General features: G+C 41.1%; 1 protein-coding gene and 1 long non-coding RNA gene across 6 annotated transcripts in view; one reads left to right on the top strand and one right to left on the bottom strand.

Moving 5' to 3' along the window:
* LOC130274095 (cytochrome P450 7A1) overlaps positions 1 to 12,434 on the top strand; it is a 72,448-nt gene extending 60,014 nt beyond the window's left edge. For 4 of the 5 annotated variants that reach the window (XM_056521997.1, XM_056521999.1, XM_056521998.1 and 1 more), the window contains 5 exons: positions 8,483 to 8,723; positions 9,190 to 9,794; positions 9,920 to 10,050; positions 10,143 to 10,321; positions 10,841 to 12,434. In XM_056521997.1, the coding sequence (XP_056377972.1) occupies positions 8,652 to 8,723; positions 9,190 to 9,794; positions 9,920 to 10,050; positions 10,143 to 10,321; positions 10,841 to 11,140 (1,287 nt within the window). In that variant the 5' untranslated portion in view covers positions 8,483 to 8,651 and the 3' untranslated portion in view covers positions 11,141 to 12,434. Of the gene's footprint in view, positions 1 to 7,184; positions 7,658 to 7,937; positions 7,941 to 8,482; positions 8,724 to 9,189; positions 9,795 to 9,919; positions 10,051 to 10,142; positions 10,322 to 10,840 lie in introns of those variants that run through there. The other variant, XM_056522001.1, reaches the window with a different exon arrangement.
* Positions 1,454 to 24,832, bottom strand: LOC130274099 (uncharacterized). The gene is made up of 3 exons (XR_008844239.1): positions 24,641 to 24,832; positions 8,526 to 8,715; positions 1,454 to 2,343 (listed from the first exon to the last, which is right to left on the bottom strand). It is a non-coding gene; the product is annotated as an uncharacterized LOC130274099 (long non-coding RNA).
* Positions 24,833 to 25,711: the final 879 nt, after the last annotated feature.

The following is a 25,711-nucleotide window of genomic DNA, read 5'->3' as shown; positions in this document are numbered from 1 at the left end:
GATTGCCACTAACAGTATAAGTAAAGTGGAGTCCTTATACTGTGTTACACTATGGTTTACTACCTGTAAAGATCTTCGTACAGCAGTTTCAGTAAATTGTAACACCTACACATATCTGCAGAGAGTATAGTTCCATGTACACGTGCTAAAACACTAAAGATTTATTTCTGCAAGGAAGCATTCAGTAAAAGAAACAGTGACCAAATCATTAATTTTCCGGACTCCTAAGCTGTAGCATTCAAAAGCTGTATTAGAAGTTACTATCTGAATGTGGGCTTTGTATGTGGGTACAACTACATTAAAGGAGTAGTCTAGGGCAGACTATTCCAACTCCGTTGTGCCCGGGCAGAAAAAAAAATGTAAACAAACTTTCATTCACCTTCCTGCATTCCAGCTGTAGCGGCACTCCAGGGGGATGCAGGAAGGTGAGTGAAAGTTTGTTTTAATTTTTTTTCAGCCCGGGCACAACGGAGGAGGAATAGTCTGCACTAGAGTACTCCTTTAAGAAAAAAAGGGCATATGAAAGATCACAGAAGAACAATTTGGTTTAACACCAACCTCTCTACCCTCAACCTCTTTGTTGAAAGTAAAAAAATCACAGCCTGAAAAACCAGGTTAAACACTTTCATAAATCATAGCAAATATAAAGAGGAAAGACGTGCACTCACCATGTATGTATCGCTGAATATAGCTTTATTCCATATTGGCTACAGCGGTAGAAAGCTTCAATGGGTACAGAGAGACACATAAGCAGGAGTGTCTCACCAGATGGTGAGATGCTCCTGCCTGTGTCTTTATGACCCATTGAAGCTTTCTACTACTGTAGCCAATATGGAATAAAGCTATATTCAGCGATACATACATGGTGAGTGCACGTCTTTCTTCTCTATAGAGGCAATGTTTGTGGACTGTATCTGCCAAGTATCACCGCCGAGAGGGTTTGTTGGCCACTCTTGTTCCACACAGAGTCAGAATTAAGGCAAAGACTGTGCCGGTATTACCTTCATCTATAGTAACTTTCATAAATCACTTGAATTGTGAAAACAATTAAGACCATTACTACTTTTTGGAAAATTAGCTAATACTGGTGAACAATAAACAGGGAAATTACAGGGAAAAACATTATTAAACAAAATGAAAATAATTTCCCTACACTTTTTTCATCTAAATATATATGGAATGCCAGTAGTATTTAAAGGAAATCTGTCATCAGTGTCACCTGCACTAACCTGTTGGTACAGACAGGTAGTGCAGGTGACACCGATGACAAGGGTACTTACCTTGTCCCGTTCCGTGCAGTCGTTCTTCGATAATCTTCTCCGGTATCTTCAGCTCTGGGCCCGGCTTGGAGCATGGGCGAAGCTTAGTGACATCACCGCTGATTTTCTCTTGCAGCAGAACCCAGCAGAGATCAGCAACAGTGGCGTCACTAAGCTTCGCCCATGCTCCAAGTAATATAACTGAGAAGGTTATGATGCTTCACAAGGCTTTATGGGGAGTCTAGGGTTTCTCATCTATGAAGAAGTTGTAAGTTCTTACAATTATGCAGTTAGAATCAATAATGTGAGTTGGTTTATCAGGTGTTTCAGTGTAATTCTGACCTCTGAAGGAGGTGTCATTTTTCTTGGTACATTATTTTTCTCTGCCAAGAGTTTAAAGTTACAAAATGAACTATGTCTTATATTTCCTTGAGAAGAGATCACAAAGATAAAGAGGATTATCTATAGACAACAACTCCAACTCTCACAGCAAAAGCTCAAAATTGCCAATGTTTCCATGATCGGATTGGCACAAGCCCCAAAGCAACCAATGACCTTTCCTAGTCTACTAGATTTGAGCCATTTTCTCAGTGTATCCGAGTTTTTGCTTGGACTGAAAAAAATGACAAGCCAAAGCTCATGGGATTACATTCAGGTCATTGGTTTAAATGGGGCTCATGTGTTTCTGAGCACGGATGTGTCAGCAGACGATTTTGAGGTTATGTCATGCCTCAGAGGCACTAATCGGGATGTGAATGCCCCCTTATTGTAAAGATGGATTAACCTTTAAAAGTTCAGAACTTGGAACAGAGGTGAGTAGCTTCTTCAGTGCAGATATATTCAGACCACAATGAACTAAGCAAAGACTACCATGATGTTTTAAACCTTTTTCCATGGTTTTTTTGTAATAAAAGTTGAGTTTATTCCATGTTTTCTGGATTCTGAATGGTTGTTAGATCTTAGACATATGTATTGATTTTGGAGAACAGGTCAGTCCTTTGTACAAACCTGATGTAAATAATTCAAATGTCCGTGGTGCTTCAGCAGCATAGTTTTGATCTCCTGAGATTGTAGGCTCTTTTGACTGCAATTCAACAAAGGAATCAACAGGGAAATTAAGTGTTAAAACTGAAAATCATAAAAATCTAAAAAAGTTACCCTTTTTCTACATTATTCTCGAAAAACATGGTGGATTCTTCATGCTGTTCTTTACAAAAGCAATGTATAAGAGCAACTCTAATGTTGTTGCAGCGGCAGCATTCACTCCTAAAACTGCCTCCAACTCCACAGCCTGGTGCTAAGCGTGCAGGTTATGGAATTGCCAATAATCCCATGCATTTGCATAAGGTTTCTGGCATATCTGGTTGCATTAGCACCAGGCTATGGAGCTGCAGGCAGTTTTGAAATGGATCCTGCTGCCACAACAGCATTGGAGTTGTGCTTTAATCTTATATTAGGCTTTATCCAGGAAATTACAATTCACCTCTGGTTCATGTCCCTTTAAAATGGTATATTGGGAACTCACCAGATTTATACAGTCCAAAGCATAAAACTGGTGCAGACAGCGTGATCCCGGCACACGAAGATCTACTCCGAAACACTTGGGCATTATATAGAAATCATAGTTTAAAAAAAGTCTCCGGTACCCTGGTAAGTAGTCATTGGGGCAGTCCCTGCAGCTGCTTCACTTCCCACCTACTCTAAGTGATGCATCCCTTCCTACTTGTGCATATTCACTCAGTGTTTGCAGGGCAGAAAGTTGGTGTGGGCACCGCCCCAATGACTTACCCATACTCTACCTAGAGTAAATCATATTGTGCCAGGATCACTCTGCCTGCATCTTTTTATAGCCTAGCCATTTTTATTTAGAGCAACAATTTTTTCTTCTTCTTGAATTTCCAGTGACCATGAGTGTGAGAGTGATACACCTGCGCCCCGTTTAAACCTAAGAACTTGTAACACTAATGAGTCCCATGACACCAGAAAGGGGAAAAATGGCTTATTGGGCCTAGTTTGGATATTTCCACTTAGGGGTGTACCCACTTGTTGCCTATATATATATATATATATATATATATATATATATATATATATATGCTGTGCACTCACTACTTTACATTGCAGCAGTAGGAGTGTCAAATGTAAAGATATAATAAAATATCTACAAAAATGTGAGGGGCGGATTCACTTATGTTAGATACTATATATATATATATATATATATATATATATATATATATATATATATATATATATAGTATCTAACGTAAGTGAATCTGTGTATTCTCCTGTTTATATATATATATATATATATATATATATATATATATATATATATAAACAGGAGAATACAGCAGCACACTGCTAGCACAAACATACAGATAAAACATGAGATAATATATTGCTACACTGCAAAAATAAAAAATATGGAAAATGAGGTACTTAGCTCACGATTTTGCGGCCAAATAGTTTGGACCATCCCATATAGTCATGGCCGTAAATGTTGGCACCCCTGAAATTTTTCTAGAAAATGAAGTATTTTGCACAGAAAAGGTTTGAAGTCACACATGTTTTGCTATATACATGTTCATTCCCTTTGTGTGTATTGGTACTAAACCAAAAAAGGGAGGAAAAAAAGAGAATTGGACATAATGTCACACCAAACTCCAAACATGTGCTGGACAAAATTATTAATTAACTGAAGAGACAAAAAGAGAGAGAGGAGCACGATCCTAGTGTATTATCATAGTATAAGTGAGCAAGGGTTGCAAGTAAGTTATGCTCACCAGAGTTGTTATGCTCAGAGCAAAACATCTAGAGCAGCATATCACTGAGCGGGTCATCAGCCTTGGAGCACCCGATCCTCCAAAAGGGTCAGCAAGCAGAAATGGATTATAGTAGTTAAAGAAAAAATTCTCCAAACATGGCGCTTCTCCCATACAAGATTTTCTTTATTTCAACATCAAAGGTATAAAGGATGGTGATGGCACTTTCAACGCATTTCTAGCTCGTACCAAGCTCTTTATCAAGATGTGCTACATCTTGATAAAGAGCTCGGTACGAGCTAGAAACGCGTTGAAAGTGCTATCACCATCTTTTATACATTTGATGTTGAAATAAAAATCTTTTGTGTGAGTAGGACCACGTTTGGACAAAATTATTGGCTCCCTTTCAAAATTGTGGAAAAATTAAGATTGTCTCAAGCAAGTGTTGCTCCTTTAACCCCTTAAGGACCAGAGTTTTTTCTATTTTTGCACTTTCATTTTTTTCTCCTTACCTTTAAAAAATCATAACTCTTTCAATTTTGCACCTAAAAAATCCATATGATGGCTTATTTTTTGCACCACCAATTCTTATTTGTAATGACATCAGTCATTTTACCCCAAAATCTATGGCGAAACGAAAAAAAAAAATTGTGAGACAAAATTGAAAAAAAAAAACGACATTTTGTAGCTTTTCGGGGCTTCTGTTTCTACGCCGTACATTTTTTGGTAAAAATGACACACTCTTTATTCGGTAGGTCCATACGATTAAAATGATACCCTACTTATATAGGCTGGATTTTGTCGTACTTCTGAAAAAAATCATAACTACATGCAGGAAAATGTATACGTTTAAAATTGTCATCTTCTGACCCCAATAACTTTTTTAATTTTCCGCATATGGGGCAGTATGAGGGCTAATTTTTTGGGCCGTGATCTGAAGTTTTTTTGTATTGATCGGGCTTATTGATCTCTTTTTATTCATTTTTTCATTATATAAAAAAAGTGACCAAAAATACAGTATTTTGGAATTTCTTTGCGCGTACGCCATTGACCGTGCGGTTTAATTAATGATATATTTTTATAATTCGGACATTTCCGCACGCGGCGATACCACATATGTTTATTTTTATTTACAGTTTTTTTGGGGGGAAAAGGGGGGTGATTCCAACTTTTATTAGGGAAGGGGTTAAATGATCTTTATTCCCTTTTTCCCCCCACTTTTTTTCTGCAGTGTTATAGCTCCCATTGGGACCTATAACACTGCACGCACTGATCTTTTACACTGATCACTGGTTTCTCATAGGAAACCAATGATCAATGATTCTGCTGCTTGACTGCTCATTCCTGGATCTCAGGCACTGAGCAGTCATTCGGCGATCGGACAGCATGGAGGCAGGTAGAGATCCTCCGGCTGTCTTGTAAGCTGTTCGGGATGCCGCGATTTCGCCGATGCGATCCCGATCAGCTCCCTGAGCAAACCGGCATTGTTTTACTTTCACTTTAGAAGTTAATAGCGTACGGCACCGCGATCAGTGCTGCGCGCTATTAGCCACGGGTCCCTGCCGTTGTTAGAGGCCGGGCCCGACCCGCTATGGCCCCGCGTTATAGAAAGGGAAAGGACTCAGGACGTACCGGTACATCCTTGGTCCTTAAGAGGTTAAACTGATCTGGGGCAATATAAAAATCACACCTTAAAGCAGATAAAACGGAGAGAAGTTCACTTAGTCTTTGCATTGTGTGTCTGTGTATGCCACACTAAGCATGGACAACAGAAAGAGGAGAAGAGAACTGTCTGAGGACTTGAGAACCAAAATTGTGGAAAATATCAACAATCTCAAGGTTACAAGTCCATCTCCAGAGATCTAGATTTGCCTTTGTCCACAGTACGCAACATTATCAAGAAGTTTTCAACCCATGGCACTGTAGCTAATCTCCCTGGACGTGGACAGAAGAGAAAAATTGATGATAGGTGTCAACACAGGATAGTCCGGATGGTGGATAAGCTGCCCCAAACAAGTTCCATAGATATTCAAGCTGTCCTGCAGGCTCAGATAGCATCAGTGTCAGCGTGAACTATCCGTCAACATTAAATGAAATGAAATGCTATGGAAGGAGACCCAGGAGGACCCCACTGCTGACACAGAGACATAAAAAAGCAAGAATACATTTTGCCAAAATGTACTTGAGTAAGCCAAAATCCTTCTGGGAGAACGTCTTGTGGACAAATGAGACCAAGATAGAGCTTTTTGGTAAAGCACATCATTGTACTGTTTACCGAAAACGGAATGAGGCCTACAAAGAAAAGAACACAGTACCTACAGTGAAATATGGTGGAGGTTCAATGATGTTTTGGGGTTGTTTTGCTGCCTCTGGCACTGGGTGCCTTGAATGTGTGCAAGGCATCATGAAATCTGAGGATTACCAATGGATTTTGGGTCACTGTGTACAGCCCAGTGTCAGAAAGCTGGGTTTGCACCCAAGATCTTGGGTCTTCCAGCAGGACAATGACCCCAAACATACATCAAAAAGCACCCAGAAATGGATGGCAACAAAGCACTGGAGAGTTCTGAAGTGCCCAGTAATGAGTCTAAATCTAAATCCCATTGAACACCTGTAAGAGATCTTAAAATTGCTGTTGGGAAAAGGCGCCCTTCCAATAAGAGAGACCTGGAGCAGTTTGCAAAGGAAGAGTGGTCCAACATTCCGGCTGAGAGGTGTAAGAAACTTATTGATGGTTATAGGAAGCGACTGATTTAAGTTATTTTTTCCAAAGGGTGTGCAACTAAATAATTAGTTAAGGGTGTCATTAATTTTGTCCAGCACATTTTTGGAGTTTGGTGTGACATTATGTCCAATTTTCTTTTTTTCCTACCTTTTTTCGTTTAGTTCCAATACACACAAAGGGAATGAACATGTGTATAGCAAAACATGTGTTACTGCAATCCTTTCCTGTGAGAAATACTTCATATTCTAGAAAAATTTCAGGGGTGCCAACATTTACGGCCATGACTGTATATATATTTATTTGTATGTAGATACACACACACACACACACACACACACGTAAATATAGATTAGAAATAGCTATATATGAGCTTACAGATATATGCACAGAAAATGACATACAATAGACATTCATGTCTTTGAATTTGCTCTACAGTAACCGTTAAACTTGGACTATAGTCAACATCTAGTAAACTTGCATGAGAGTGTAAGCACACACCTAGAGACCTTCAAATTATCTACTATTACAACTCTTTTGCTTACATTGGAACTTCACCTGATACCTGTGGACCACGGTCAAGGCCATTTCTGGTCTAGGTTGAAATTTTTTTTTTCTGCTAATTTTTACAGATATCTTAGTAGGCTAGAAATGCCCTCTCTCTATTGGTGGAGAGGTTAATTAATACCTTTTTTAATGGCTACTAGAGATCAATAGTTAAGCAGGCACTTTAGTCCTGAGTGTATAAAAGTGGTGGCCACTTTCCTGCAGCAGCAGTGCTCTTGGCTGTTAGCTAAAAGTGTGCTCCACGTTCCAGCTACACCTGCAAAGATGCTGACTATTTCACTGATTTGGGGATTAGTTGTGGCTTTGTGTTGTTTCTTCTGGCTTATTGTTGGCATCAGAAGACGGTAAGAAAATCAGTTTATTATATTATTAATTATGTATTTTTTTTTTTCATTTTCTTTATTGTATATATATATATACTGGTGCTTAATGGGGTATTCCAGGAAAAACTTTTTTTTATATCAACTGGCTCCAGAAATTGAAACAGATTTGTAAATTACTTCTATTAAAAAAATCTTAATCCTTTCAATAATTATCAGCTGCCGAAGTTGAGTTGTTTTCTGTCTGGCAACAGTGCTCTCTGCTGACATCTCTGCTTGTCTCGGGAACTGCACAGAGTGGAAGACGGTTGCTATGGGGATTTGCTTCTAAACTGGGCAGTTCCCGAGACACGTGTCATCAGAGAGCACTTAGACAGAAAAGAACAACTCAATTTCAGCAGCTCATAAGTACTGAAAGGATTAAGATTTTTTAATAGAAGTAAATTACAAATCTGTTTAACTTTCTGGAGCCAGTTGACATATAAAAAAAAGTTTTCTTCCTGGATAACCCCTTTAAATGTATTTTTACCAGGTATGTAAATATAAAATGACACTACTGCCATTTATGTGTTCCAATGAATTAATATAAATAAGATTTATTTTCAATAAAAACTACTAATAATATGATTATTGTGCCATTAACTGCCTTTATCAAATATTTGACTTCACTTGTTTATTTGACCTGTATGTAGTGGTCAGTACAGCATGTATTTGGCAAAAAAAAAACTAACAATGCTTAAGCAAATAATAGTTATGGAGCCCAGCAATATAAACATTTAGTGATATATGTAGGACAACATTACATTGAGCTAATGTATGCACTTGTATATTTGCTTTGACCGTTTTTAGGCAGCCAGGAGAGCCACCCCTGGAAAATGGTTTCATTCCCTACCTCGGATGTGCTTTGCAGTTTGGTTCCAATCCTCTAGACTTTCTCAGGTCAAGGCAGAAAAAATACGGAGATGTCTTCACCTGCAAACTTGCTGGAACATTTGTGCATTTTGTGACTGACCCATTCATGTTTAATGCGGTGATGCGCCATGGACGACACTTCGATTGGCAGAAATTCCACTTTGCAACCTCTGCCAAGGTAAAGCGGTAATAGTTAAGTAATTTTATAGCATAAAAGGTCACTTTACAGTGGAATACTATTTCTAGATAAGCAATTGTGTGTTATCTTAATGCGCCAGGTAGTTATGTTGTAAAATGACAGCTAGATTCCATAAATCCGCAAATCATTTAGTTATGGAGATAGGAATACTTTATCAGTTTATGGCTCATACACGTTATTGTATTTTAGTTATTAGTTGCATGGATCTATAATGCAGTGTCTGTAGCCTGTTATAGTTAACCTTCAATAGAACTTACAGGTAAGATGGTTGTACAGGGTCCATGCACATGGTTTTGTAGTAGGCGTGAGTCTGTACAGTCATTGGTGAATATATATAGTCCATATTAATCCTTCTTAAACATAAATACTGACATAAGTATTTTTGATTTGTCTGTATAGTCACCCTTATTGTCTGTTAGTTAGAATAAACTATGTTCTTTTTCAGGCCTTTGGACACAGCAGCTTGAATCCTGATGATGGCAAAACTACTGAAAATATACATGAAACATTTAACAAGACAATGCAGGGAGATGCACTGGACCCGCTTATCACCACCATGATGGAAAATCTTCAACACACAATGTTGCAGTCCGTTGCATCCAAAGCAAATGAATGGAAAAGTGATGGACTCTATGCCTTCTGTTACCGAGTGATGTTTGAGGCAGGTTACTTGACTATTTTTGGCAATGAGTTCAATACAAAAGATGACAAAAGTTTAGCTAGACAGGAAGCACAAAGAGCACTCATCCTTAACGCCCTCGAAAACTTCAAAGAATTTGACAAAATTTTTCCCGCTCTAGTAGCAGGTCTACCCATACATGTCTTCAAATCAGCTTACAGTGCCAGGGAGAGCCTAGCAAAAGATCTGCTCCATGACAATCTCAGAAAGAGAAACAACCTCTCAGACATTGTCACCCTCCGGATGTTCATGAATGACACTGTTACCACACTAAATGATGCTGAGAAGGCAAAGACCCATGTGGCACTTCTCTGGGCATCTCAAGCTAACACCCTTCCTGCAACTTTCTGGAGTGTCTACTACCTCCTGAGGTAAGACAAAACCTTTGCCTACCTTTACTAGCCTTGTTTTATGCAGGTGTTTTGTAAGATTTGTTTAATAATAATCAAGTATTATTATTAATTTTATTAATTATCATGTAATTCTCATTAAACAGATGCCCAAAAGCAATGAAGGCAGCCACCAAGGAAATCAACGAGGTTTTGGAAAATGCTTCTCAGAAAGTGACCTTTGATGACAAGTATATTTTTCTGAACCGCCGTCAGTTGGACGACATGCCAGTTTTAGGTATATATCAAAGACGATTGGTAATCCAAAGTCTCTCGACTTGTACTATTACAATTTCTAAATTACATTTGTTCTGGTTGTTTCTTATGCAGACAGCATTATCAAGGAATCAATGAGGCTATGCAGCGCATCTATGAACATCAGAGTGGCCAAAGAGAATTTTACTTTACAACTGGAAGACAGAGGGTCATTCAACATCCGTAAAGATGACATTGTCGCCATGTACCCCCAGACTGTTCATTTGGATCCTGAAGTTTATGAAGACCCTTTGGTGAGTATTACATTGTATTTTCCAAGAGATATCTGTGGTTTAGTTTACTATAAAGCCTTATAAAACCTTAGAATATGCAGCCATCTCCAATGCTTAAAGGGGTACTCTGCCCCTAGACATCTTATCCCCTATCCGCTGCTGGGGACCCCCCCGATCTCGGCTGCGGCACCCCAGACATCCGGTGCGCGGAGCGAACTTCGCTCCGTGCTGGATAACTGGCGATGCAGAGGCTCAAGATGTCACGGTCATGCCCCACTCGTGGTGTCACGGACATGCCCCCTCAATGCAAATCTATGGGAGGGGGCATGACGGCCATCACACCCCCTCCCATAGACTTACACTCTATACAAACGCTTGGTGCAGCAGGGGAGACGTCAGACATCTTATCCCTTTTCCTTTGTATAGGGGATAAGATGTCTAAGGGCGGAATACCTCTTTAAATTATAAAGAATAACTACGCCAAAACTAATCCTGTTTATAAATATCAATCACTTATGTGCATGCTTCTTTATTTTTCAGACATACAAATATGATCGGTTCCTGGATGACAATGGCAAAGAAAAGACAGATTTTTACCTCAAAGGAAAGAAATTAAAATATTACTACATGCCATTTGGGTCTGGGAAAACCAAGTGCCCTGGACGTCAGTTTGCGGTGCATGAGATCAAACAGCTACTGACTCTTTTGATATCTTACTTTGATATGGAACTTGTGGATAAGAATTCAAAATCCCCACCCCTAGATCAGTCCCGTGCCGGCCTAGGCATCTTGCAGCCAACCTATGATGTTGATTTTAGATTCAGACTAAAAGCCCATTAAGTGAAACTGTCCAAAGTACATTATTTAAGTACACACCTATGTGGCAGTTCACATCTGCAAGCAGTTGTGTTTTGTCCGGTCAGATTCTTCCAAATAACACCAAATGAAAACCAGATAGACCCCTTTAAAATCAATGGGATCCATTGGTGTCCATTGTGCAACAGACCATCTGTCTCTGTTTTCTGGCCCCAAATGGAGTCTTTGATGGAGGCCCTAAACGGAGCCTCAGACTCAGATGTAAATGAGGCCAACATACTCCTGGCTCAGACTGTTTACCGCAGATGCATCTAAGTATCTTCTAAATGATGTAATATGCAAATAATATGTAATATGCAAATCACAATGTAAAATTGTATGTTCATTTTAGAAGGTTAAATTAAACTGGAATATAGGAAGTAGTCACTGAGGAGCTGGATAAGGTTTTGTTCACTTAACCATTATTTCTTCCATTCTTGACTGATACCCTGACCCTTGAATAGGGTCTGTCAAGTTAAAAAAAATATTTGTACTAGCCAAAAATGGAAAGGTGATAATATGAACAGAGCCTTATGGAGTTTGTAGAAAAAATGTATATGTTGTAGTTATTTTTTTTAATTATGTATTGTAAGACATGAGGAGTGTTATATTAAGTAAACATTTATAGTGTTTTAACTATAAATCACATTGTACATAATAATTGTTGATTACTTATACTATAATTTCCAAAAACTATTACCTCCCTTCAAGGAATTCAATGAAAGTATAAAAATGATACTGTATGCTGCTACTGAATGACCAGTACACAACCCGGGACTGTATAAAACTTTGACATTTGTACATAAAACATGTCTATATTTACAGCTTTATCCATAGGAGAACCTCACTCTTTGGATGTACTGTATGTCTGTTCCGTAAGACAACTATTTGTAAATAAAGAAATTGCTATTTTTAAAAGGTGCATTTCATTATCACTGTACAATGTAGAATTGTGTTCTGTGAGCCAACTATAGATAACAAGAACTGAACACTTCATAATGGGAAAGCAAACTAATATATAAATTGTCCTGTATTAGGGGTATAGGCATAGGGTGGTGCGGAGGTTGCCCCTTAAAAGGGTACTCCACTGGCCAGCGTTCGGAACATTTAGTTCTTAACGGCAATCACGCCCCCTCCCATAGACTTGCATTGAGGGGTGTGGCCGACCCCACAGCACGCACACAGCATTCGGAACTAAATGTTCTGAACACTGGACAGTCCTGTACTCCTTTAAGCTGTAGATAGCTCAGAGCCCAAGACGGTATTAGAACAACAAGGCACAAAGGCATATGGGCTGCACGTCCAGTCATTGGGGACTAAAAAAACACATCTGACCTGAATAAACTTAAATTCTTTGCAAGGTGGTACTGCCCACTCTCTACTACAACCCATGACTGGGACTTACTTACACCCAGTACAGGTCTATACAGGTCTATTTCATTTACAATTACTTGATAAATAGGAGTGGTCACATCATTTCAACTATAAATATACTGCAACATATTCACAGGTAATACCGGTAAATCTGCACCTAAAGATTTATCACAGATTTGGCATGGCGGATTTGGGAGCAGATTATGTTAATTTTAGTTATTCTCTTTCTTTAATCAATGAAAATCAGTTTAAAAGCCACATTTGCAAAACCCAAAAATGGAAAATTATTGAGGATTATGACTGCAATAAATCCATCAAATACATAGACATGTTGCAGACTTAAAATCTATACCAATGAAATTGTCTACAAAGAGTGTGAACAGGATTTCTGCAAATCCCATTCACTTTACTGCTGCTATGTTTTCCAGCGTATTCCATAGAGATGTACCACAATGCTTTGTATTAGGACTGACAGGTCTGGGGGACCAATAAGCTTGAAGCCTGCCCCTTTAGATATAAGGGCGCTGTTATCCAATCCTAGCTCTCTTGGGTTCCGGACTAGCAGAGAGAGAGAGAGAGAGAGAAGCTCAGTTTATACCATCAAGACAAATCTAGGCCTGAAGCCTGCTAACTTCAGCCGAATACAAAACCGCGAGTTCAATCTAATCCTACGTGACTGCTGGACCTAAACAATACCCCTAGCAAATCCTTCAAGCTTATTCCCTATAAGGTCCCAACCAAACCTGTGAGGAGCCTAAAGTCCGGTCCTTTGTAAAGACTGTTACTACGTTTAACCTGCATAATATCTGCAGTAAAGTTATCTTCAGTTTACTAAAATTCTGGTTGTAGACAATCCTTTATTCCTCCCTATCGTTCCTGGGACGGGTGGCGGTAGGATACATATACAGAGGAACCCACACCCTGGCGTGACGGCAGTTAAGGGTTAATCCAACACCTTTTCATCACTGCACAGCTACACCCTACCTACCCTACACCCCCAAGCTACCACATAGCTTTTTGGCATCACGAACAGGATACGGGTGTGTGCCTACAGCTGTTGTCACCGTTTAAAGTTTACTCCCCCCCATATAAAGAACTGTGTTAACCCCTTAAGGACCAGGCCCATTTTGGCCTTAAGGACCAGACCAATCTTATTTTTGCATTTTCGTTTTTTCCTCCTCACCTTCTAAAAATCATAACTCTCTTATATTTCCATCCACAGACCCATATGAGGGCTTGTTTTTTTGCGTCACCAATTGTACTTTGTAATTACTGTATTTATCGGGGTATACCACGCACCGGCCTATAAAAGCAATATCCATGGTAAAATGAGGGTGCGTGTGTTTGCATGCGTATACCCCGATACACCCCCCAGGAAAGGCAGGGGGAGAGAGGCCGTCGCTGCCCGCTTCTCTCCCCCTGCCTTTCCTGGGGTCTAGAGCCATGCTGCCGCCGCTTCTCTCCTGCTGGCTGTCGGCGCCGCCGCCCGTTCTCTCCCCCTGCCGGGCCCCATTGCCGGCGCCGATAGCCAGGGGGGGAGAAGCGGCGGCAATGGGGCAGCGGCGCCGACAGCCAGGGGGAGAGAAGGGGCAGCGGCACCCATTGCCGGCACCGCTGCCCCGTTGCCTCCCCCCATCCCCGGTTGCATAATTACCTGTTGCCGGGGTCGGGTCCGCGCTGCTTCAGGCCTCCGGTGTGCATCCCATGCGTCGTTGCTATGCGCTGCGAGACGCAATGACGCAGGGAACGCACACCAGAGGCCTGAAGCAGCGCAGACCCGACCCTGGCAACAGGTAATTATGCCGGCACCAATAGTCAGGGGGAGAGAACGGGCAGCGGCGGCGACAGCCAGGGGGAGAGAAGGGCCAGCAGCAGGGCTCTAGACCCCAGGGCAGGCAGGGGCAGAGAGGCCGGCAGCGCTGGCGGTCTCTGCACCTGCAAAGCCGCTGCAGTTCATTGATTTAAAGCGCCCACTTTAAATCATTGAACTGCAGCGGCTTATCGGCGTATAACACGCAGGTAGACTTTAGGCTAAAAATTTTAGCCTAAAAAGTGCGTGTTATACGCCGATAAATACGGTACATTACTTATTTTACCATAAAATGTACGGCGCAACCAAACTAATATTATTTATGTGGGAAAATTTAAAAGAAAACCGCAATTTAGCAAATTTTGGAAGGTTTTGTTTTCACGCTGTACACTTTCTGGTAAAAATGACGTTTTTTTTATTCTGTGGGTCAATACGATTAAAATGATACCCATGTTATATGCTTTTCTATAATTGTACCGCTTAAAAAAAAATCTCAAACCATTTTAACAAAATTAGTATGTTTGAAATTGCCCTATTTTGACCACCTATAACTCTCTCATTTTTCCGTATATGGGGCGATATGAGGGCTCATTTTTTTGCGCTATGATCTGTAGTATTTATCAGTACCACTTTTGCTTAGGATTTACTTTTTATTCATTTTTTATTCATTTTTTTGGGAATAAAATGTGACAAAAAAGCAGCAATTTTGGACTGTTTTTATTTTTTTTTTACGTTTACGCCGTTCACCGTACGGGATAATTAACAATATATTTAATAGTTCAGACTTTTAGACATGCGGCGATACCAAATATGTGTATTTATAATTTTTTTACGCTTTTGGGGGGGGGGGGGGGTTAAATGGGAAAAACAGATGTTTTACTTTATTATTTGGGAAAGGGATTTTTCTAATTTTTTCCATTTTTTTATATTTTTTTTACACTTTTTATGTCCCCAAAGGGGACTATCTATAGCAATCCTTTGATTGCTAATATTGTTCAGTGCTATGTATAGGACATAGCACTGATCAGTATTATCGGTGATCTTCTGCTCTGGTCTGCTCGATCTCAGGCCAGAGCAGAAGACCCCAGGAGACGGCCGGAGCCAGGTGAGGGGACCTCCGATCGCCATGCTGCATGATCGGATCCCCGCGGAGGCGCTGCAGGCGATCCGATCACTGCTCTAAAGTTCCAAATTAAGGAACAGCTGCGTCTCTTAAAGGGTCCTGCATTTTCAAGCTTCATTTAAAGTGCCAATGCTGTAGGTCAAGATGTCCGAACCTACAGCACCATTGCCACCTGCAGCACCCTCTCCACCGCCTAACCAACAAGATGGTGGTGCTCCTGCGACCCCGCAAGGGGGGTCACCACATCAAGCAAGAATGCTGCCTGCTTCACCTCTGGCCCAATGTCTTAACCTAGGAGCTCCTGTGGCTGCACCTGTCTTCCTGGGGAATCCAGTCCTCCCCAACTACAATGGGGACCCCTTCACGCTGAGGGACTTTCAAGGAGAAGATCCAGAGTCTCTTTGTTTTCTATTCTTTTCCCCCTAATCAGCAGGTGCAGTTACTTACCGGACAACTACAGGGATCTTCACTGGAGGAGGTCCGCACCTGGCCTGCTGCCGACAAGGTTACAGTGGAGCAGATCTTTGACGGGCTCTATCAAGTGTTCGAGTCTCACTCCCCCTCTGAGGTACATCTAAAGCTATACGAATGACGTCAGAAGCCAGGTCAGACCCTTCGGGCAAATGCTGTGGCCTTACAAAATGCCTTGGAATCAGTGCAAAGACTAGACGGCATTACGCCCGAGCAGGGTAACAAGGTCCTGATGGACAGATTAATAGATGGGGCACATAATAAATGGGATAAGGCCCAACTTAGGATGTTGGCAGTGCAGAATCCCGATATGTCCTTTCCAGCCTTTAAAAGGTTAGCTACTAAGGTTATTGAGTCAGGGCCAGAAGCAGAGGAAGTTAGTGCCCCTTCTGCATAGGCACTGGGAACATCAACCCAACCATTATCCCCTGCACAGCCAATTGGTGTATCCGCCCCTGCTAGTCCATGGACTACCAACCTACAGGATATACGACAGGACATTGATCAATTGACCAAAGCTTTTAAGGAGATGGTGGGCAGGTCTCATTCCCCTAGGCCCGAAACACTTCCACCTAAGAAGCCTGCCCCACGTCCTGCCAATCCACCTAATATCCCCCCCTGTGAGGCCACCTGGGACTCAGTGAACTGTTTGTAGCTTTTGCAATAAAACTGGACACTGGAAGAATCAATGTTGGGCTTTAAACGGGCATCTCCTGGGGTCCAGGAGTAACTACTGAAGGTCCAGGACGAACCGGCACCAATGAAAACAGCGGCCATTAAGAGGGGTACTCCGGTGAAAAACTTTTTTTTTTTCTTTAAATCAACTGGTGCCAGAAAGTTAAACAGATTTGTAAATTACTTCTATTAAAAAATCTTAATCCTTCCTGTACTTATTAGCTGCTGAATACTACAGTGGAAATTCTTTTCCGTTTGAAACACAGAGCTGTCTGCTGAATCACGAGCACAGTGCTCTCTGCTGACATCTCTGTCCATTTTTAGGAACTGTCCAGGGTAAAATGAAATCCCCATAGCAAACATATGCTGTTCTGGACAGTTCATAAAATGGACAGAGATGTCAACAGAGAGCACTGTGCTCGTGATGTCAACAGACAGTTCTGTGTTTCAAAAAGAAAAGAATTTCCGCTGTAGTATTCAGCAGCTAATACGTACAGGAAGGATTGAGATTTTTTAATAGAAGTAATTTACAAATCTGTTTAACTTTCTGGCACCAGTTGATTTGAAAAAAGAAAGTTTTTCACCGGAGTACCCCTTTAATTTCATGGTAAAGTAAACCTGACGGTGTCTCAGTCTACCCTGACCAATGTTGCATGAGTTTACTAGCTTCCCATGTTTGTACAGTAAAGTGATGTAGTATACTCTTGTTGGTATAAAAATATAAAAAAAAACAAAAAAAAACTGTTTTAATATTTAGAGCCTGCAAGGACTTTTATCAAAAGCAAGTACTCTTTTGTTATGTGTTCATACAGTCTGACTAAAAGGACATTTCAAATTATGCCCAGGACTGTCTAAAAACTCTCAGTACTTAGTCCCTCTGTCTCAGGGGACAGTCGTCGAGGCCGACTCATTTCAAGTAAGGGGGTTTGTGGTGTCCCGGTACTGTACGTGTACTGTACCTTGTGTAATAAGTCCCCAAAGTCAGAGTTCCTCCGTACTGATAGGATGCTCTTAGTGGGATAACCCCTAGTCGCCTCTTCCTTCTTTAATTTTATGCATATATTTTGTATATTGTATAGTGTAAATGTTGCTTCCAGGTCCTTAAGTCACATGATTAATAATTATATTGTTCTGCTAAGGTTAAGGACCTTTCAGGTCATGTGCTCATGTCATGTGATGTACCACAATGCTTTGTATTAGGACTGACTGGTCTGGGGGACCAATAAGCTTGAAGCCTGCCCCTTTAGATATAAGGGCGCTGTTATCCAATGCATGCTCTCTTGGGTTCCGGACTAGCAGAGAGAGAAGCCTGCTATATACCTTCAAGACAAATCTAGGCCTGAAGCCTGCTAACTTCAGCCGAATACAAAACCGTGAGTTCAATCTAACTCAATCCTAATCCTACGTGACTGCTGGACCTAAACAATACCCCTAAATCCAGTGGAATAGCGTAAAGCAAATACTTCAAACTTATTCCCTATAAGGTCCCAACCAAACCTGTGAGGAGCCTAAAGTCTGGTCCTCTGTAAAGACTGTTACTACATTTAACCTGCATAAAATCTGCAGTAACATTATCTTCAGTTTACTAAAATTCCGATTGTGGACAATCCTTTATTCCTCCCTATCGTTCCTGGGACGGGGGCGGTAGGATACATATACAGAGAGGAACCCACACCCTGGCATCATGACAGTTAAGGGTTAATCCAACACCCTTTCATCACTGCACAGCTACACCCTACCTACCCTACACCCCCAAGCTACCACATTCACACCACCATTATGCCATACGGCTGCAGTATCCATTTATGAATGGTATCAGTTTTATTGCTGGACTAAAAACCACAGCAGACCATAGTTATCAGTACGCCAACAAAACTGTATGGTCCAAAAATAAGCCGACTCCAGGATGCAGCATGGGTGGGGATACGCTATTGGACGGTTTTAAAATTTTCCTGCCAGACTGGCAACCATATGGCCCAAATCGTAGTGTGAATGTAGCTATTGAATGATAAACAGGTCTGAGGCTCCATGTCACTTGTTATTTGTCCTTCAGAGACATGCCTTCAGGGGGCGTGGGGGTCATTGCATATTTATACAAATCATATGGTTTTGTTTGTTGCCAATGGACACTTTGTTTTGTTTCCAAAAGTCACATTTGTGATAAGTAAAGTGCACAAAAAAACCAACAAACAAATGTAACCTCTAGAGTGGACTCTGACAGTAACCTCAGGGTTGTCTCCATCATGAAAGGTAACTTTAATACACTTCTAGTAGGAAAATGCCCTTAATTTACTGTCTTCATCAGTCAGGAAATAAAAAGAATCTGATTATGAGGGGTGTGGCTAGATACACAGTTGTTTGATACAAATATTATATATATATATATATATATATATATATATATATATATATATATATACATACACATACATACACACAGTGGGGGAGATTTATCACAGCTGTCTATGTCCCGCATCAATATAGACCAAACTACAGAGGGTTAGTCCGGTCTATGGTGCGCCTAATTTATCAAAAGGTGCACGGCTCTTGATAAATTCTGCGCACAGACTTCGGGATCTATGCTGTAGACTGCATATAAACCTGCTCCAGCATGGTCTGACATTTTGGCGTGCTTTCAGCCGATGCGACTTGTCGCTCACAAGTCGCTTTTGATAAATTCAGCACCAATGCATCTTTCCGTCTAAAATAGACTAGAATGCATCAAATTCTAAAAATCCTCTAAAGCAAAAGTCGCCCATATTTAGACTGCGACTTTCTGTGCGACAAATTTAGACAGGAAAAACCAGTCTAAATCCTTTGATAAATCTCCCCCAGTATCTAACATAAGTGAGTCCACCCCTCACATTTTTGTAAATATTTTATTCTATCTTTTCATATGACAACATTGAAGAAATTATTTTTAGAAGGTGAGGAGGAAAAAACGAAAGTGCAAAAATTAAAAATGGCCCGGTCCTTAAAGGGTAATTCCAGGATCTAACATTTTATCCCCTATCCAAAGTATAGGACATAAGATGTCTGATCGCAGGGGTGCCACCGCTGGGACCCCCAGTGATCTCGCTGCAGCACCCGATTGTATGCGGAGCTGCGTTTCCAGTTTCCTTCATTTTCCAGAACTGGAGACGTAACATCACGCCACGCCCCCCTCGTAATGTCACGTCACGCCCCGTCCATTCATGGCGTGATGTCACAAGGGTGGCGTGGCGTGGCGTTACGTCACGTCTCCAGTCCCGGAAACCTCTGGTTTCCGAAACTGGAGACGCAGCTCCGCATACAATGCGGGTGTTGCAGCGAGATTGCTGGGGTCCCAGCGGCGGGCCCCCTGCACGGGCCGGTATGAGGGTTCATTTTTTGCCCATTTTTATATTGATCAGACGTTTTGATCGCTTTTTATACATTTTTTCATAATATAAAAAGTGACCAAAAATAATTTTTTTTTTCCGCGTATGCAATTGACCATGCCATTAAATTAACAATATATTTTTTATAGTTCGGACATTTCCGCATGCGGCGATACCACATATGTTTATTTTTATTTACACAGTTTTTTTTTTTAAATGGGATAAAAGGGAAGGGGTTAAATGATCTTTATTAACTTTTTTTTTTTCAATTTTCTGTCATTAGCCGCCGGGACCGACCCGGTATGACGCGGGGTCACGCCGTCACGCATTTTATACCGGGACTGGGCGCAGAGCGTACAGGTACACCCTGAGTCCTTAACCCTTTAAGGACACAGGGTTTTTCCGTTTTTGGCACTTTTGTTTTTTTCCTCCTTACCTTTAAAAAAATCATAATTCTTTTAATTTTTCTTTTAAAGTTTTTATCTGTACCATTTTTGTATTGATTGAACTTTTTGATCGCTTTTTATTCATTTTTTTCATGATATAAAAAGTGACCAAAAATATGCTATTTTGGACTTTGGAATTTTTTTCCACGTACACCATTGACCGTGTGTTTTAATTAGCGATATATTTTTATAATTCGAACATTTCCGCACGCGGCGATACCACATATGTTTATTTTTATTTACACAGTTTTTTTTTAAACGGGAAAAGGGGGGTGATTCAAACTTTTATTAGGGAAGGGGTTAAATGATCTTTATTAAAGGAGTTCTCTAAGCTAAAACTTTTAACCCCCGCTGTGCCCGGGCTGTAAAACTATACATAATAACCTTTCACTTACCTGCCTACGATCCCCCGTTGTTCCGATATCGCCGCCCGTGCTCTGGTCCCTGTCAGCTTCCTCTTCCTGCGGGTCGGTGACTTCACTCTGCGCTCAGCCTATCAGCGGCCGTGACGGGACATTGCTGCGGCCGCTGATAGGCTGAGCGCAGAGTGAAGTCACCGACCCGCAGGAAGTGGAAGAGACCGGGACGGCGATATCGGAACAACGGGGGATCGTAGGCAGGTAAGTGAAAGGTTATTATGTATAGTTTTATGGGAAAATGAGAATACATTTTTTTTCGCTAAAATGCTGGTGTTACCCTAAATTTTTCATTTTGACAAGGGAAAATAGGAAAAAAGCCCCCCAAAAATTGTAACCCCATTTCTTCTGAGTAAGAACATACCCCATATGTGGATGTAAAGTGCTCTGCGGGTGCACTACAATGCTCAGAAGAGAAGGAGTGCCATTGGGATTTTGAAGAGAAAATTTGTCCGGAATTGAAGGCCACGTGTGTTTACAAAGCCCCCATAGTGCCAGAACAATGGACCCCCCCACATGTGACCCCATTTTGTCAGGTGTCTGACAGATTTTTGGAACAGTGATCCGTGAAAATTAAAAATTAAATTTTTCATTTGCACAGCCCACTGTTCCAAAGATCTGTCAAACGCCAGTGGGGTGTAAATACTCACTGCACCACTTATTAAATTCTGTGAGGGGTGTAGTTTCCAAAATGGGGTCACATGTGGGGGGGTCGACTGTTCTGGCATCACGGGGGGCTTTGTAAACGCACATGGCCCCCATTTCCATTCCAAACAAATTCTCTTTCAAAAAGCTCAATGGTGCTCCTCCTCTTCTGAGCATTGTAGTGCGCCAGCAGAGCCCTTGACGTCCACACATGAGGCATTTCCATACTAAGGAGAAAATGACCACCAAAATTTGTAACCCCATTTCTTCTATTACCCCTTGTAAAAATGTAAAATTTGGAGAAAACACAGCATTTTTGTGAAAAAATAATTTTTTTCATTTACACATCCAAATTTCACAAAAAGTTGTGAAATACCTGTGAGGTGTTAAGGCTCACCGTACCCCTTGTTACGTTCCTTGAGGGGTGTAGTTTCCAAAATAGTATGCCATGTTTTTTTTTTTTTTTTTGCTGTTCTGGCACCCTAGGTGCTTCCTAAATGCGACATGCCCCCCAAACACCATTTCAGCTAAATTTGCTTTCCAAAAGCTAAATGTGACTCCTTCTCTTCTGAGCATTGTAGTTCGCTCGCAGAGCATTTTACGTCCTAACATGGGGTATTTATATACTCAGAAGAGATGGGGTTACAAATTTTGGGGGGCATTTCCTCCCATTACCCTTTGTAAAAATGATAAATTTGGGGAAAAAACTGAACTTTAGTGAAAATTATTTTTTTTTCATTTACACATCCGACTTCAAAGAAAAGTCTTCAAACACCTGTGGGGTGTTAAGGTTCACTGGACCCCTTGTTACGTGCCTTGAGGAGTTTAGTTTCCAAAATGGTTTGCCATGTGGGGTTTTTCTGCTGTTCTGGCACCATAGGGGCTTCCTAAATGTGACATGCCCCCCAAAAACCATTTCAGCAAAATTCACTCTCCAAAATCCCATTGTCGCTCCTTCCCTTCTGAGCCCTCTAGTGCACCTGCCGAACACTTGACATACACATATGAGGTATTTCCTTACTCGAGAGAAATTAGGTTACAAATTTTGGGGGGATTTTTAATCTATTACCCCTTGTAAAAATTCAAAAACTGGGTCCACAAGAACATGCAAGTGTAAAAAATGAAGATTTTGAATTTTCTCCTTCACTTTGCTGCTATTCCTGTGAAACACCTAAAGGGTTAACAAACTTTCTGAATGTCATTTTGAATACTTTGAGGGGTGCAGTTTTTATAATGGGGTCATTTATGAGGTATTTTTGATAAGAAAGCCCTTCAAATCCATTTCAAAACTGAAGTGGTCCCTGAAAAATTCCAATTTTGAAAATTTTGCGAAAAATTGGAAAATTGCTGCTATACTTTGAAGCCCTCTGGTGTCTTCCAAAAGTAAAAACATGTGAACTTTATGATGGAAACATAATGTAGACATATTGTACATGTGTATCAATATAACATTTATTTGGAATATCCATTTTCCTTATAAGCAGAGAGCTTCAAAGTTAAAAAAATGCAACATTTTCAATTTTTTCATCAAATTTTGGAATTTTTCACCAAGAAATGATGCAAGTATCGACAACATTTTACAACTAACATAAACTAGAATATGTCACAAAAAAACTATCTCGGAATCAGAATGAAAGGTAAAAGCATCCCAGAGTTATTAATGCTTAAAGTGACAGTGGTCAGATGTGCAAAAAATGGCCGGGTCCTTAAGGTATATTTGGGCTGTGTCCTTAAGGGGTTAAACACTAATATACAGGCTGTGCACTCAAATTGTAGCAAAGTGCCATTTCCTTTGTCTTGTCACATGATGTGCACCTCGTTGTAAATCCAGTGGACTGAAAATGGAGATTTATTTATGTGCAGCATGTTTCTCAATATTTAACCCCTTAAGGACTCAGGGTTTTTCCGTTTTTACACTTTCGTTTTTTCCTCCTTACCTTTTAAAAATCATAACCCTTTCAATTTTCCACCTAAAAATCCATATTATGGCTTATTTTTTGCGTCGTCAATTCTACTTTGCAGTGACATTAGTCATTTTACCCAAAAATGCACGGCGAAAAGGGAAAAAAAATCATTGTGCCACAAAATCGAAGAAAAAATGTCATTTTGTAACTTTTGGGGGCTTCCGTTTCTACGCAGTGCATATTTCGGTAAACATTACACCTTACCATTATTCTGTAGGTCCATACGGTTAAAATGATACCCTACTTATATAGGTTTGATTTTGTCGCACTTCTGGAAAAAATCATAACTACATGCAGGAAAATTTATACGTTTAAAAATGTCATCTTCTGACCCCTATAACTTTTTTATTTTTCCACGTACAGGGTGGTATGAGGACTCATTTTTTGCACCGTGATCTGAAGTTTTATCGGTATGATTTTTGTTTTGATCGGACTTTTTGATCACTTTTTATTCATTTTTTAATGGTATAAAAAGTGACCAAAAATGCGGGTTTTTTTGACTTTGGAATTTTTTTGCGCGTACGCCATTGACCGTGCGGTTTAATTAATGATATATTTTTATAGTTCGGACATTTACACATGCGGCGATACCACATATGTTTATTTATTTTTTTACACTGTTTTATTTTTTTTTATGGGAAAAGGGGGGTGATTCAAACTTTTATTAGGGAAGGGGTTAAATGACCTTTATTAACACTTTTTTTTTACATATTTTTTGCAGTGTTATAGGTCCCATAGGGACCTATAACACTGCACACACTGATCTTTTACACAGATCACAGGCGTGTATTAACACGCCTGTGATCAGTGTTATCGGCGCTTGACTGCTCCTGCCTGGATCTCAGGCACGGAGCAGTCATTCGCTGATCGGACACCGAGGAGGCAGGTAAGGGCCCTCCCGGTGTCCTGTCAGCTGTTCGGGATGCCGTGATTTGATCGCGGCGGTCCCGAACAGCCCGACTGAGCAGCCGGGTCACTTTCACTTTCACTTTAGAAGCGGCGGTCAGCGGGTCCCGGCCGTTGATGAGCGCCGGGACCGACGCGATATGATGCGGAATCGCGGCGCGATCCCGCTTCATATCGCGGGAGCCGGCGCAGAATGTAAATATACATCCTGCGTCGTTAAGGGGTTAAATATGCACATTCACATTTATGTAAGGTTCAAAGTATGCACACAGGGAACGCATTGACTCCCGACTTACCCTAGATACTAGAGGATGATGTTACATTTTAGGGCTCATATGCCCTTTCTGAAGTCTAAAATGTTTCTATAAGCCAGTGCTTCTTAACAGGGTGCCTCCAGCTGTTGCAAAACTACAACTCCCTGGAGGCACCCTGGTTGGGAAACACTGCTATAAGCATACTAAGGGAGATTTATCAAAACCTGTCCAAAGGAAAAGTTGCTGAGTTGCCCATAGCAACCAATCAGATCGCTTCTTTCATTTTTGAAAAGGACCCTGCAAAATGAAAGAAGCGATCTGATTGGTTGCTATGGGCAACTCAGCAACTTTTCCTCTGGACAGGTTTTAATGAATCTCCCCCATATGTGAGCACTGCCATGCTGCAGCAGGACCCAGCCTGCCTGTAAGGTAGAATCTTTTGTGTGTTAATGCCCTATAGTAACCCTTTAGCAGCCTATCTCATCAGGGAAAAGTCTATCTATGTTCAACTTTGCATATGTAGTAAAAGTACAATTTATAATGTGGTCTAAAAGTCAATGACTCTTTCTATACTTTAATCAACCAATGTTAGGGACCATTGCACTTGGTAATGATAACAGAGGGCTCTATGGATCATTTACTGACAAAACTTTAAAGGGGTACTCCGGTGGAGTACCCCTTTAAAGGACAACTGCAGCACAATATACACTTATCCCCTATCTACAAGATAGGGGATAAGTGTTTGATCGCGGGGGGTCCAACCGCTGGGACCCCCTCGATCTACCTAACGGGGCGCCGCCATTAGCGCTCATAGTGAGTTCTGAAGGCGCGTAGCGTCGACCTAGAGGTCGACGGTGACGCCCCGTCTCCTCCCCGTCCCAATACAGTTCTATAGGGGAGATAGGGAGGCAGGAACACTGCCTCCCCCATAGAGATGCATGGAGGAGGCGTGCCGGCTGCAACATCATGCTGCGGCTGGCACGCCCCCTGCACGGGAGAGCCACGGCACAGCCGCGGCCCCGTACAGGAGATCACAGGGGGTCCCAGCGGTCGGACCCCCCGCGATCAAACACTTATCACCTATCCTGGGGATAGGGGATAAGTGTTAATTAC

This window comes from Hyla sarda, chromosome 5 (genome assembly GCF_029499605.1).
Source record: "Hyla sarda isolate aHylSar1 chromosome 5, aHylSar1.hap1, whole genome shotgun sequence".
NCBI classification, from domain to species: domain Eukaryota; kingdom Metazoa; phylum Chordata; class Amphibia; order Anura; family Hylidae; genus Hyla; species Hyla sarda.
Note: the sequence above shows the minus strand (reverse complement) of the source record. Positions and strands in the feature narration are given on the sequence as shown.